General features: G+C 44.8%; 2 protein-coding genes across 2 annotated transcripts in view; one reads left to right on the forward strand and one right to left on the reverse strand.

Moving 5' to 3' along the window:
* LOC121534963 (parafibromin-like) overlaps positions 1-15,593 on the forward strand; it is a 73,933-nt gene that overhangs the window by 23,459 nt on the left and 34,881 nt on the right. The window lies entirely within an intron of this gene.
* On the reverse strand, positions 3,138-4,886 carry LOC121534964 (beta-1,3-galactosyltransferase 2). Its single transcript, XM_041841605.1, has one exon. The coding sequence runs from the start codon at positions 4,815-4,817 to the stop codon at positions 3,567-3,569; it is 1,251 nt and encodes a 416-aa protein (XP_041697539.1). The 5' UTR covers positions 4,818-4,886; the 3' UTR covers positions 3,138-3,566.

Below are 15,593 nucleotides of genomic sequence, written 5' to 3' on the forward strand. Positions count from 1 at the left end.
AACCATCTCTGCAGCACTCCACCAATCAGGCCTTTATGGTAGTGGCCAGACGGAAGCCACTCCTCAGTAAAAGGCACATGACAGCCAAATTGCACCTAAAGACTCTCAGACCATGAGAAACCAGATTTTCTTGTCTGATGAAACCAAGATTGAACTCTTTGGCCTGAATGCCAAGCGTCACGTCTGGAGGAAACCTGGCAACATCCCTACGGTGAAGTATGGTGACGGCAGCATCCTGCTGTGGGGATGTTTTTCAGCGGCAGGGACTGGGAGACTAGTCAGGATCGAGGGAAAGATGAATGGAGCAAAGTACAGAGAGATCCTTGATGAAAACCTGCTCCAGAGTGCTCAGGACCTCAGACCAGGGTGAAGATTCACCTTCCAACAGGACAACAACCCTAAGCACGCAGCCAAGACAACGCAGGAGTGGCTTCGGGACAAGTCTCTGACTGTCCTTGAGTGGCACAGCCAGAGCCAGGACTTGAACTTGATCGTACATCTCTGGAGAGATCTGAAAACAGCTGTGCAGCGATGCTCCCCATCCAACCTGACAGAGCTTGAGAGGATCTGCAGAGAAGAATGGGAGAAACTCCCCAAATACAGGTGTGCCAAGCTTGTAGTGTCATACCCAAGAAGACTCGAGGCTGTAATCGCTGGCAAAGATGCTTCAACAAAGTACTGAGTGAAGGGTCTGATTACTTATGTAAATGTATATCGCCGTGTGGTATTGTGTATAGATTGATGAGGGAAAAAATAACAATTTAATCCATTTTATAATAAGGCTGTAAAATAACAAAACGTGGAAAAAGTCAAGAGGTCTGAATACTGTCCGAATGCACAAAACATATAAACGTAACGTAACAACTTCAAAGGTTTTACTTAGTTACATTTCATATAAGGAAATCAGTCAATTGAAATAAATAAATTAGGCCTCCCCCAGACGATCCTGCAGGTGAAGAAGCCGGATGTGGAGGACCTGGGCTGGTTACGCGTGGTCTGCTGTTTTGAGGCCGGTTGGACGCATTGCCAAATTATCTAAAGCGACGTTGGAGGCAGTTTATGATAGAGAAATTAACATTCAATTCTCTGGCAACAACTCTGATGGACATTCCTGCAGGCAGCATGCCAATTGCATGCTCCCTCAACTTGAGACAATCTGTGGCATTGTATTGTGTAACAAAACTGCACATTTTAGAGTGGCCTTTTATCGTCCCCAGCACAAGGTGCACCTGTGTAATTAATCAGCTTCTTGATATGCCACACATGTCAGGTGGCTGGATTATATTGGCAAAGCATAAACGCTCACTACAGGGATGTAAAGAAAATCATGCACAAAAGTTTTGTGTACATATGGAACATTTCTGGGAAGAAAAAGAATTCAGCTCATGAAACATGGGACGAACATTTACAGTACCACTCAAAAGTTTGGACACGCCTACACATTCAAAGGTTTTTCTTTTATTTGTAAAATTTTCTACATTGTTGAATAATAGTGAAGACATCAAAACTATGAAATAACACATGGAATCATGTAGTAACCAAAAGTTTTTTTTTTTTTTTTGATTTTTCAAATAGCCACCCTTTGCCTTGATGACAGCTTTGCACACTCTTGGCATTCTCTCAACCAGCTTCATTAGGTAGTCACCTGGAATCCATTTCAATTAACAGTTGTGCCTTGTTAATTTGTGGAATTTCTTTCCTTAATATGTTTGAGCCAGTCAGTTGTGGTGTGACAAGGTAGGTTTGGTATACAGAAGATGGCCCTATTTGGTAAAAGACCAAGTCCATATTATGGCAGGAACAGCTCAAATAAGCAAAGAGAAACTAAAGTCCATCATTACTTTAAGACATGAAGGTCAGTCAATGCGGAACATTTCAAGAACTTTGAAAGTTTCTTCAAGTGCAGTCGCAAAAACCATCAAGTTCTATGATGAAACTGTCTCTCATGAGGACCGCCAGAGTTACCTCTGCTGCAGAGGATAAGTTCATTAGAGTTACCAGCCTCAAATTGCAGCCCAAATAAATGCTTCACAGAGTTCAAGTAACAGACACATCTCAACATCAACTGTTCAGAGGAGACTGCGTGATTCAGGCCTTCGTGGTCGAATTGCTGCTTAGAAACCACTACTAAAGGACACCAATAATAAGAAGAGACTTGCTTGCGCCAAGAAACACGAGCAATGGCCATTAGACCGGTGGAAATTTGTCCTTTTGGTCTGGAGTCCAAATTGGAGATTTTTTTGTGAGACAGAGTAGGTGAACGTGAAGCATGGAGGAGGAGGCGTGATGGTGTGGAGGTGCTTTGCTGGTGACACTGTCAGTGAATTTATTTAGAATTTGAAGACGCACTTAACCAGCATGGCTACCACATCATTCTGCAGCGATACGCCATCACCTCTGGTTTGGGCTTAGTGGGACTGTCATTTTGTTTTTCAAATGGACAATGACCCATAACACACCTCAAGGCTGTGTAAGGGCTATTTGACCAAGAAGAAGAGTGATGGAATGCTTCATCAGATGACCTGGCCTCCACAATCACCCGACCTCAACCCAATTGAGATGGTTTGGGATGAGTTGGACTGCAGAGTTAAGGAAAAGCAGCCAACAAGTGCTCAACATATGTGGGAACTCCTTCAAGACTGTTGGAAAAGCATTCCAGGTGAAGCTGGTTGAGAGAATGCCGAGAGTGTGCAAAGCTGTCATCAAGTTAAAGGGTGGCTACTTTGAAGAATCAAAAATTATATCCATATGTATTATTTCATAGTTTTGATGTCTTCACAAATTTTCTACAATGTAGAAAATAGTAAAAATAAAGAAACTCTTGAATGAGTAGGTGTGTTCAAACTTTTGACTGGTACTGTACGTGTCAGTCTCACCTTTGCCCAGAGGGGTCATATTCGTGTGTAGCCCAAACTGTTCGTACGCTACAGACTGAAGTTGGCAGATCAGCTGTACCGACTTCAGACGACTCCCAAGACGATTGTGGGGGTCGTAGAGCAAAACCGAGAACACCATCCTGTTCGTGAGAGTGATCTTTCCATAGAGGGGTCATAATAGTTTGTAGGCCAAACCGTTCGGACGCTACAAACGATTTTGTGAGAAGACCGATTTTTCTCAGTCTGACAAACACCGCTCTGTCACCTTTCACCGCAGATGCGGCGGATTGAGCTGCATCCAATGCACACAAAAAAAACATCTCTAGCTGAAACTGACAGATTTGTATGGGTATTTTTTATTATGCTAATTCGATTCAACCTTAAGGAAAAGTATTTAAACTCAAGTTGAACAAAATGGATACCAGACAGTGACAGTCCACCAACAGGTGAATATTTATCCTTATAATAAACAGCATCCACATTTCACACACAAGTAATGTCTTCCTCTGTACACCGATGCATATATTCTTTCAATCAATTAATGTATCAAAATCAAAAATATGACCTGTAGTACAAAAAAAAAGACGGCCCTCAACCATTAGTTTGTCCAAAAACATGGGCTTGAATCGGTCACCTCTTGCCGAGTGACTCCTGCACAGGTCATGACTTAACATCACACTCGACCCTCTGTCACCAAATAGGCTGTACCCCCTGCAGTTTCCTCTGGCGAAACCTGCCCACCTTGTCTTTGGATGTGTTGATGCAGGCGTTGTGCTTGTTGCTCTGCAGGTGGTGCCAGTACTTGAGCAGTTCGTTGGGGTGAAACTGGTGGGAGGTTATAAGGTGGCTGTACTTGCAGCTGGAGTAGGACACCCGCCAGTGGTTGAACAGGAACTCGTTAGGCGGTGGCGTGGGTTCGATCCGCAGCTTGGCCAGGCAGATGCCCACGTAAACGTCCTCCAGATGCAGCCTGCGGATGCCTAGAGAGGCCCTGTAGATCTTCCCCGCCAGGTCCCCCGAGAACACATAGCCCGTTCCCGAGCAGAAAGTGGGGTACCTCTCGCTGGGGTACAGCTCTGGGGACATGTACCACTTGCTATTCTTGTTTCTGTTGGGTGCATAGCCCCTCATCAGGTAGCCCGTAAAGTAGTCCAGTTTGGGCTGCATCTCTGGCCGGAGCAGCTTGTGGACGAGATACTCTGTGTTGACAAACATGTCACTGTCTGTCTTCATGACGTATTTGGTGCCCGGGCAGTGCGCTGACACCCAGTGCATGCCCATCAGGGTTTTGATGGTCAGGTTGTTGTAAGTGTCCATGTAATCCTGCTGGATGATGTCACGGTGCCTCCGGCTCTCGGCCTCCAGGCTGCTCTGCTGCAGGCGACCCACCCTGCCCTCCTTCACGCCCAGCAGGAAGAGGCGAACAAAGCCTAGGCCCGGGGCAATGCTCTCGTTCCCCCAGGTCTGCCGAATGGTCTCCCTGGCCTCCACCTGCTGGGCCTCCGTGGCTATCAGCAGCACCAGGAAGGGCACTGGGTTGCCCTCCCGGCACTTGTCGGGCTCGTTGATGATGTAAGGGTATGGCTCTGAGGTCAGCAGGCCCCTTAGCCTGACCTCTCCGCTCAAGCTAGCATTAGCCGCCACAGAGTTCTCCAGTCCCGTAACCCCCTGCGGTGAGGAGGAGTTCTGAGGGAAACTGAGGTTGGCTTTCATTTTCGGAGGCGCAGGGGGAACCGGTGCATCCCTCCATAGAATCTGTGAGGAGCTGTGATTCCCTTTGGAGCGTAGTCCTCCTCCGGCATAAGCCACTGGGTGCTCCCTCTGCCATGTTGGTCCCTTGAGGCCCGGCAGCCAGTCCTGATGGCCCAGGATGACCAGGAGTGAGAGGAGAGACAATAGGCCGGCAACGTGCGTGCAACAGTGGCGCCGCCTCCACTGCATGGTGGCTACGTGCACCACCTCACTCGGGCAGCGGTAACACCAAACTTTTATCGCTGATTATGGAGTAATTAGTCGGGGGGGCTCTGAGGGATCTACACCAGAGCTGGTGCATGCAGTACTGTACCGTACCATCCAAGTCACTGAATTGTTGGTCAGTGGTCAAACCTACCCGTATGTTTCAACCAGGTTCATGCTCAGGGATGAAGTGCAGTCTTCAGCAGAGGCCGACATTTTTATCTAGGAGGAAAAACAACAGTGATGATGTTAGCACAAGTTAAAACCATCAAACGCTTGGTGCATTTGGAAAGTATTCAGACCCCTTTACTTCTAAAGTGGATTAAATCCCCCCAATCTACACACAATACCCCATAATGACAAAGCAAAAACAGTTTTTAGAAATGTTAGCAAATGTATAAAGCATCTTATTTACATAAGTATTCAGACCCTTTACTGAGTACTTTGTTGAAGCACCATGGGCAGCGATTACAGCCTTGAATCTTCTTGGGTGTCATGCTACAAGCTTGGAACACCTGTATTTGGGGAGTTTCTCCTATTCTTCTCTGCAGATCCTCTCAAGCTCTGTCAGGTTGGATGGGGAGCGTTGCTGCACAGCTATTTTCAGGTCTCTCCAGAGATGTTTGATCGTGTTCAAGTCCGGGCTCTGGCTGGGCCACTCAAGGAAATTCAAAGACTTGTCCCGCAGGCACTCCTGCGTTGTCTTGGCTGTGTGCTTAGGGTCGGTGTCCTGTTGGAAGGTGAACCTTTGCCCCAGTCTGAGGGGGCGAAGGTTCATCGTAGGGATGGTGCCAGGTTTCCTCCAGACGTGAAGCTTGGCATTCAGGCCAAAAAGCAATCTTGGTTTCATCAGGCCAGAGAATGTTGTTTCTCATGGTCTGAGAGTCTTTTGGTGCCTTTTGGCAAACTCCAAGCAGGCTGTCGTGCCTTTTTACTCAGGAGTGGCTTCCATCTGGCCACTCTACCATAAAGGCCTGATTTGTGGAGTGCTGCAGAGATGGTTGTCCTTCTGGAAGGTTCTCACATCTCCACAGAGGAACTCTGGAGCTCTGTCAGAGTGACCATCGGGTTCTTGGTCACCTCCCTGACCAAGGCCCTTCTCCCCCGATTGCTCAGTTTGGCCAGGCAGCTAGCTCTAGGAGGAGTCTTGGTGGTTCCAACTTTTTTAAGAATGATAGAGGCCACTGTGTTCTTGGACCTTCAATGCTGGAGAAATGTTTTTGTACCCTTTCCCAGATCTGTGCCTCGACACAATCCTGTCTTGGAGCTCTACGGACAATTCCTTTGACCTCATGGCTTGGTTTTTGCAATGACATGTACTGTCAACTGTGGGACCTTATATAGACAGGTGTGTGCCTTTCCAAATCATGTCCAATCAATTGAATTTATCACAGGTGGACTCCAATCAAGTTGTGGAAACATCTCAATGATGATCAATGGAAACAGGATGCACCTGAGCTCAATTTCGAGTCTCATAGCAAAGGGTCTGAATACTTACGTAAATAAGGTTTTTCTGTTTTAATTTTTTTATAAATTTGCACACAAAACCAACGTTTTTTGCTTTGTCATTATGGGCTATTGTGTGTAGACTGATGAGGAAAAATATATTTAATCAATTTTAGAATAAGACTGTAACGTAACAAAAATTTGATAAAGTCAAGGGGTCTGAGTACTTTCCGAATGCACTGTCAATCATTCATCGACTAGTGTTGAATTAACTGAAGTATACTCTTCAAAGCATATGAGCCCTGTTAAGTGTCATTTAGACTGGCTAATGAGCCTCCCCTGCTTTCTGAGAGAGTTGTTGGTACAGTAACTATCATTCACACTACAGAGTTTACAAAACATTAGGAACACCTGCTTTTTCCATGAGACTGACCAGGTGAATCCTATGATCCCTTATTGATGTCACCTGTTAAATCCACTTCAATCAGTGTAGATAAAGAGAAGACTGGTTAAAGAAGGATTTTTAAGCCTTGGGACACTTGAGAAATGGATTGTGTATGTGTGCCATTCAGAGGGTGAATGGGCAAGACAAAATATTTAAGTGCCTTTGGAGCGGGTATGGTAGTAGGTGCCAGGCGCACTGGGTTGAGTGTGTCAAGAACTGTAATGCTGCTCTGTTTTTCACGCTCAAGTTTCCCATGTGTATCAAGAATGGTCCACCACCCAAAGGACATCCAGCCATCTTGACACAACTGTAGGAAACATTAGTCAACATGGGCCAGCATCCCTGTGGAACGCTTTCGACACCTTGTTAAGTGCATGCCCCAACGAATTGAGGCTGTTCTGAGGGCAAAAAGGCCTGCAACTCAATATTGGGAAGGTGTTCCTAATGCTTTGTACACTCAGTGTATGTAAAACTGTCCGAGTGTGAAACCTGGCTGGGTGTGAAAGTGTCTGGTCTTTGACAGAGAGAAAAGACAGTTGTAGATGCATTTCAACTCTCTCTCATCCACCACAACAGTGGTTTCTTTTTTGCCGTGGTGGCAACAATTAAGCGGCACAATACTGTCTTAAGACCTTAAAGGGATACTTTGGGATTTTGTCAATGAGGCCCTTTATCTACTTCCCCAGAGTCAGATGAACTAGTGGATACCATTTTTACACTACATGTTGCGTTGATATATTTTTGTCCAATATAAATACATGTTTTTTTGCGTCCAAAGATGTCCAAATACAGTGGGGGAAAAAAAGTATTTAGTCAGCCACCAATTGTGCAAGTTCTCCCACTTAAAAATATGAGAGAGGCCTGTAATTTTCATCATAGGTACACATCAACTATGACAGACAAATTGAGAGAAAAAAATCCAGAAAATCACATTGTAGGATTTTTAATGAATTTATTTGCAAATTATGGTGGAAAATAAGTATTTGGTCACCTACAAACAAGCAAGATTTCTGGCTCTCACAGACCTGTAACTTCTTCTTTAAAAGGCTCCTCTGTCCTCCACTCGTTCCCTGTATTAATGGCACCTGTTTGAACTTGTTATCAGTATAAAAGACACCTGTCCACAACCTCAAACAGTCACACTCCAAACTCCACTATGGCCAAGACCAAAGAGCTGTCAAAGGACACCAGAAACAAAATTGTAGACCTGCACCAGGCTGGGAAGACTGAATCTGCAATAGGTAAGCAGCTTGGTTTGAAGAAATCAACTGTGGGAGCAATTATTAGGAAATGGAAGACATACAAGACCACTGATAATCTCCCTCGATCTGGGGCTCCACACAAGATCTCACCCCGTGGGGTCAAAATGATCACAAGAACGGTGAGCAAAAATCCCAGAACCACACGGGGGGACCTAGTGAATGACCTGCAGAGAGCTGGGACCAAAGTAACAAAGCATACCATCAGTAACACACTACGCCGCCAGGGACTCAAATCCTGCAGTGCGAGACGTGTCCCCCTGCTTAAGCCAGTACATGTCCAGGCCCGTCTGAAGTTTGCTAGAGTGCATTTGGATGATCCAGAAGAGGATTGGGAGAATGTAATATGGTCAGATGAAACCAAAATAGAACTTTTTGGTAAAAACTCAACTCGTCGTGTTTGGAGGACAAAGAATGCTGAGTTGCATCCAAAGAACACCATACCTACTGTGAAGGATGGGGGTGGAAACATCATGCTTTGGGGCTGTTTTTCTGCAAAGGGACCAGGACGACTGATCCGTGTAAAGGAAAGAATGAATGGGGCCATGTATCGTGAGATTTTGAGTGAAAACCTCCTTCCATCAGCAAGGGCATTGAAGATGAAACATGGCTGGGTCTTTCAGCATGACAATGATCCCAAACACACCGCCCGGGCAACGAAGGAGTGGCTTCGTAAGAAGCATTTCAAGGTCCTGGAGTGGCCTAGCCAGTCTCCAGATCTCAACCCCATAGAAAATCTTTGGAGGGAGTTGAAAGTCTGTGTTGCCCAGCGACAGCCCCAAAACATCACTGCTCTAGAGAAGATCTGCATGGAGGAATGGGCCAAAATACCAGCAACAGTGTATGAAAACCTTGTGAAGACTTACAGAAAACGTTTGACCTGTGTCATTGCCAACAAAGGGTATATAACAAAGTATTGAGAAACTTTTGTTATTGACCAAATACTTATTTTCCACCATACTTTGCAAATAAATTCATAAAAAATCCTACAATGTGATTTTCTGGGAAAAAAAATCTCATTTTGTCTGTCATAGTTGACGTGTACCTATGATGGAAATTACAGGCCTCTCATCTTTTTAAGTGGGAGAACTTGCACAATTGGTGGCTGACTAAATACTTTTTTCCCCCACTGTACTTGTATTACATGTGTATCAGTATTTTAAACCCTCACTTTTAGATGTGTTATGAAGATGAAACCAACAACATCCTGTTAGAGCGAATTCACGTCTTAGCAAATCTTAAATTTCCTTGTATGAAACCGCCCCTATTGAGGTTACTCTCTAATAGATGGGTGGACTAAATAAGTTAACTATGAGGATCTTCTCTGTCCTCAATTGCACCTTTAGACAATTGGAGGAAATTATACTTAGATAAGGTGTAAGCAAGAAGTGGGCACATTTGGCACAGCAACCCAAGCTAACTGAAAGAATGTATGTTCTATTTAGATTGCTGTGAAAGCACTGCACTGTTTTCACATTTTTGGGCAACTAGTCCCCTGGAGTGGTGTGGGTTCTCTCACATTCGACTAGATTACATGCTGCCCTCTTAAAATACCCCCCCCCCCCAGACAAAGGGTTGTTTGTGAGAGCGCACAAAAAGTGTTGAAAAGCCAAATCCCTCATGGAGGGCATCCTCAGGAATGCCAAGAAACATTACACACACACACACACACACCCCAATGTGCTATCAGGTTCTAAACAAAAACTAGCTCTCAATGCTATACATTCCATCCTAACAGCCAGTAACTATGCATCACAGTGTGTACATGGCAGCTTTTACTACCAATACACTCTTGTAAGAGTGACGTGTGTGTGTGTTTTGGAGCTGTAATTAAGCACGCCGACCAGAAGACATACCTGTTCCCCAGTGCATGTCGTTTCAGGGCAGGACGGAGGGCTTGCTCCCCTCATCTCATCAACTAGGGCACAACAACCTACCCATGACTCTGCCCAGTGCTGCTACCAGCTTCAATGGTGTATCTATGTCCTCTTCTCCCTGTCCACCACACACCTTAGCTTAGCTCTCAGCTCCGTCGCACGGTTAGTTTTATCGCTGCTCTTCTCTCACTGTGTGGTTGGCCCAATCACGGTGTGACTGCTTCTATGGATCCCGTTTGTCCTTCTCTGCCATGTTTTTCAATGCATCTTGCTGCGAACGCACCCACACGCGCAGAGGGATCCCTCCCTTGGTTTTAAATATTACTCATTGTCAAATTCACTTGAGCACACTGGCTCTTGGTGCCTGTGTGTGTGTGTAGAGCACCAGAGCTGCATTCTCTCCATCCACGGTGCTCTCTCTCAGCCTCGCTTATCTCATATCTGCCCCCACATGCTTCCTCTCTCTCCTCCACAGACTCACTCTCTCTATCAACCTCCCTCGCTCCCGATCTCTCTTGCTCTGCTATCGCTCTTTCGCATCTGCTCCAGTAGGAAGAGGCTGGTGGGGGCTACTGAGGGGTGCAGGGCTGTTTCCTCTGTATGGTCTGATGGATAGCTGCAGGCTTGGTGACTGTACGCTAGTGTTGTCACGTACCAGTATCGCGATACTACAATACCAGATTTGAGTGTTGCACGGTATACCGGTACCACTGTAATATCAAGGTACCAAAAATGTCATGATAGTTATGATACCAACATTTTAGAATACCGTAGTACCGTGTCTTATGATGCTACCGACCTTTTCAGCCCTACCGATCTAAAGTATCTGCTGGCGCCTGTTTATAAACTGTTTATAAAGTCAGTTTTGTTTGTAAATTCAGTTGAATTTAAGCAACAGCCACTAGTCTCTTGTATGCGCGGGTCCAATAATATCCACTTCACTTTCATGCAGCTGTAATCAGCCAGCTGCATCCCCTACCATCCTTCACTCACCTGCTTCTCTGTCTGCTCTTCACGTGCGTCTATTCCTCTGTCAGTTAAAAAAATATATAATTTAGCCGTGATGGCGAGCGGGGATGCAGACCCTGATGAGGCTTCTGTTAGATTTGTACATTTGTTACATTGGAGCAGCACGCAACGCGAGCAATATTGATACATTGTATCATTTCATCGCCTGTTATAACCAAGAGTACAGACCAGTCTGAGTAGACTTTGCAAGTTCACTGTCATGCAGCCGCTGAGTGTCAGCGAGTGAACATGGAGCACCGCTTCCTGACTGGAATGCTTGCAGCTTTACAGCAAAGAAAATGTCTTGTCTGTAGTCTAAACGGTTCAATATGACCCATATTACCAGAGGTCTTGTCTCTAGTCTAAACGGTTAAAATATGACCCATATTACCAGAGGTCTTTTCTTTAGTCTAAACGGTTAAAATATGACCCATATTACCAGAGATGCCTTTTTTTTTTTTCTATCGGGATTTGTGCACATTTTATATCATTTCACAAACCATGTCACGGGCTGTTTTAAACTAATCACGGGTCGTTAATTATTACCTAGCTAGCTAACAACCTGGTAACTTGACAGTAGGTTTAGGCAAATTTGATTGGCACAGGAAGAAAGGAAAAGGGTCTGCTACTCATGAGAAAAAAGGTATGATTCATAGAGGCCTAATGTAAGCCTAAACTATATAAAACATAAATTACTGGTGGTCTTTAAATTCTGTTTGGTGCCTAACATTTTAAAAGTTGGGAGCAGTGTGTGTTTGTGGGAGAGAGTGGTGTGTGTGTGTGTGTTTTATGAGAGTGAGGGATACGGAGCGTGTGTGTAAGGAAGGGAGGGAGAGTGTCTGTGTTAACTGAAGAGTAAAGAAGGTTTCATGCAGTGTTTTCCCCTTACTGACACAATGACATGCAGATCATTATGCATGTATATCACAGGAGGTTGGTGGTACCTTAATTGGGGAGGATGGGCTTGTTGTGATGGCTGGTGCGGAATGGTATCAAACACATGGTTTCTATGTGTTTGATGCCATTCCATTTGCGCCGCTCCAGCCATAATTATGAGCCGTCCTCCCTTCAGCAGCCTCCACTGATGTATTTTCATTCCTTCAGCCAAATCACAAGTAGGCCTTTGAAAATATGAGCAAATCAGCCATTCTATGCAGTATTCTATTATGCACTGAACAGTGTGACGTTAAATTCAATGTGTTGTATTGAGTAGAAGTGTGAATTTCAGTGACAGGTTTTTTGGAGAACATTTAAAAAACATGAACAAGCGTGCGAGGGACTGAGCGAACAGGATGCTAGGCCACAGATTTTTTTTTCCCACGTGGTATCGCGATACTCATCGGTATTGTGTTACTTGGCCTGGTATCGTATAGTTTGTAAAATGTTGGTATCGTAACAAGCCTACTAGATTTTCCTTGGCAAAAAAGAAAACACGAAGCAGACTCAACTCTATGGTCCTTTAAAACCTACTTTATGTAAAATATTGTGTGCTATAGCTTGCAAAATAAACATTGGGCGACAACATAAGGCTGTTTTTCCAACATTACGAATGTTTTCCTCAAGAAATTTAGTCTGCTTCATGTTTTGTTACATTTGCTTCCATACTTCCTAGAATCGCGATCCTGGTATCGTGGCAACACTACTACTCTACCCACCACCACATCACACACACCACCCGGGCTCTAAAGGAGTGGGAGGGCTGCTGACCTATTTGTATTCATTCCCATACCTCAGATGGAGGAAGAAAGGATTTATCTGATTCTGGGAGGGAGGGGAGGGGAGGGCTGGGCTGGGCTTCAGTGCTTCAGGGCATGTAGTCAGTCTCGGGAGATGATCTCCAAACCTTAAAGGAAAGGTTCACCCATTTAGAATATTATTGCTTTTTGTTCATGTTCTATCGATTTCCCTGGGTCATTTCATGTTTTCATGTGTGTCGGAGTTCATAGGAATAAGACTTTTAGATCGCGGAAACATCTATCATAAGATTTCAATACTGGCCGATGTCATAACTCGGGAGGATGTTCTTTCAAATGAGCCATTGATCATATCTTTGCTATATTCCTACCTCAAAAAATGTGTAATTTAACGGAAGGTCTAAGACATTTTTCGAATTTGTCTTTAGTCCAGGGTGCATTGCATGGTGCCGTTGCCAGAGATATTATAGAAAGGAGAAAGGAATCCAATGAATGAAGGAACGTATAACGCCCCACCCAGCAGACTGTCGACCAATCACATTCACGTTGTCATGCTGCGTCACGCAGTTGCTAAGCTAAACGTCACGCAATCCCTTCTGTTAGTGTATATGTCAAGAAAATCGCCTATTTTCCTCAAGTACGTAATATCACGATTCCAAAGCTATACGATATTACAGATAGCAAGTTAATTATCTCTGAAAATATTTCTAATGTCATACTTCTAGTTGATAAAATTCGTGCTAATCTTGTTTTTTGCGCCAGCGCCCAATAGACCCATTCACTCCTTGAAGGAGAACATTCCTTGTCCCAGAATCGCCCAGAATGCACCACGCGGCCCATTGATGTAGCTTGGGCAACATTTCCCATCTCTTCAAAAGTATATCTGCCATTGCGAATGTTAGACCCCACTCTGTGAGGTTAAACATGGTGAGATTGTAGACTAGTGCCGTTTGTTTACACGATTTTACAGCTAACTAGCAACTTTGCATTCTGATATTGTCTTTGGTATTATTGTGTGTAGCTACGTTTGCTAATTAGCTACCTAGCCAGCCAGCCCATAGAGAGAGCATTGCATTGGGATTTTGTAGTCAACTTGAGCTGCAACAGATTTCACAACGATTTTCCATGTTGCTATTATAACGGCAAAATTAAACATTTGTTCACAAAAAAATATTTTTCTAACATATTAGTGTTTAACTCTGTAAATTAAAGGAATGAGTGGTTTTGGGTGAATTTTTTCTTTAAGCTCGATGCCTTTGTTCCCTTTAATGGATTGGCAGTTAAATGTAGCATGTTCTCGCTGGAGCACAAAATGCTCTTTCGCCCTGCCACCCTTGCCCCAATTGTTAATTCTCTTTTTATGTGCAAGAGGGACGTGAGAAACTTAGTGGGCTGGAATAGGGTGGTAACTGGTGTTTTGAGGCTAAAATGCCACATGTTTCCCCCTGTGAAAGCGTGGTTGCGTGACTTAAGAGACAGCCCATGTGTGAGGCTGTCTGATTTATTCTAGGGATTTGCCGTTGGAATTAGGGCACAGCCTGAATGTTGTTAGGGACTGAGGGAGACCCTTAAGTTTAAAGCTGGTTTATGACCCACTGACATGAAAGGGCGCCAATGCAGCTACGTGGTCCCTAGGTAGGTCGTTCGGATCAGGGCATAAAATGAACACCCGCCAAATGCGGGTCAATTTAGGTATTGGCGGGTAAGAATGTATATTTCACCAGCCACGTTGGGGGTGGTCAATTTGCAAGGCTGTACAGTGCAAGCATTACATTCTCAATAAAAATTGTCAAAAGTCAAGTATGAGCATGTGCGAGTTAGGGTTAGAAAAATGCTGCAGTATCCCTTTACAAAGTACACTACATGACCAAAAGTATGTGGACACATGCTCGTCGAACATCTCATTCCAAAATCATGGGCATTAATATGGAGTTGGTCCCCCCTTTGCTGCTATAACAGCCTCCACTCTTCTGGGAAGGCTTTCCACTAGATGTTGGAACATTGCTGCAGGGACTTGCTTCCATTCAGCCACGAGCATTAGTGAGGTCGGGCACTGATGTTGGGCGATTAGGCCTGGCTCGCAGTCGGTGTTCCAATTCATCCCAAAGGTGTTCGATGGAGTTGAGGTCAGGGGTCTGTGCAGGCCAGTCAAGGTCTTCCACACCGATCTTGACAAACCATTTCTGTATGGACCTCGCTTTGTGCACGGGGGCATTGTCATGCTCCTCCACCAAACTTTACAATTGGCACTATGCATTCGGGCAGGTAGTGTTCTCCTGGCATCCGCCAAACCCAGATTCGTCTATTGGACTGCCAGATGGTGAAGCATGATTCATCACTCCAGAGAACGCGTTTCCACTGCTCCAGAGTCCAATGGCGGCGAACTTTACACCACGCCAGCCGATGCTTGGCATTGCTTATGGTGATCTTAGGCTTGTGTGCCGCTGCTCGGCCTTGGAAAACTATTTCATGAAGCTCCCGGCGAACAGTTCTTGTGCTGACATTGGTTCCAGAGGCAGTTTGAAAACTCTGTAGTGAGTGTTGCAACGGCGGCGGTCCCGTTCTGTGAGCTTGTGTGGCCTATGACTTCGCGGCTGACCCGTTGTTGCTCGTAGACGTTTCCACTTCACAATAACAGCACTTACAGTTGACCGGGGCAGCTCTAGCAGGACAGAAATTTGACAAACTGACTTGTTGGAAAGGTGGCATCCACGTTGGTGGCATCCTATGGAGATTTCATGGCTGTGTGCTCGATTTTATACACCTGTCAGCAATGGGTGTGGCTAAAATAACCGAAACCACTAATTTATAGGGTGTCCACATACTTTTGTATACAGTACCAGTCAAAAGTTTGGACACACATACTCATTCAAGGGTCTTTCTTTATTTTTACTATTTTCTACATTGTAGAATAATAGTGAAGACATCAAAACTATGAAATAACACATGGAATCATGTAGTAACCAAAAAAGTGTTTTAGGTTCTTCAAAGTAGCCACCCTTTGCCTTGATGACAGCTTTGCACACTCTTGG

This window comes from Coregonus clupeaformis, chromosome 21 (genome assembly GCF_020615455.1).
Source record: "Coregonus clupeaformis isolate EN_2021a chromosome 21, ASM2061545v1, whole genome shotgun sequence".
Lineage (NCBI taxonomy): Eukaryota > Metazoa > Chordata > Actinopteri > Salmoniformes > Salmonidae > Coregonus > Coregonus clupeaformis.

Excerpts from the sequence above, each read along its gene's own strand:
- LOC121534964 (XM_041841605.1), bottom strand. The coding sequence starts at position 4,817 with ATGCAGTGGAGGCGGCGCCACTGTTGCACGCACGTTGCCGGCCTATTG.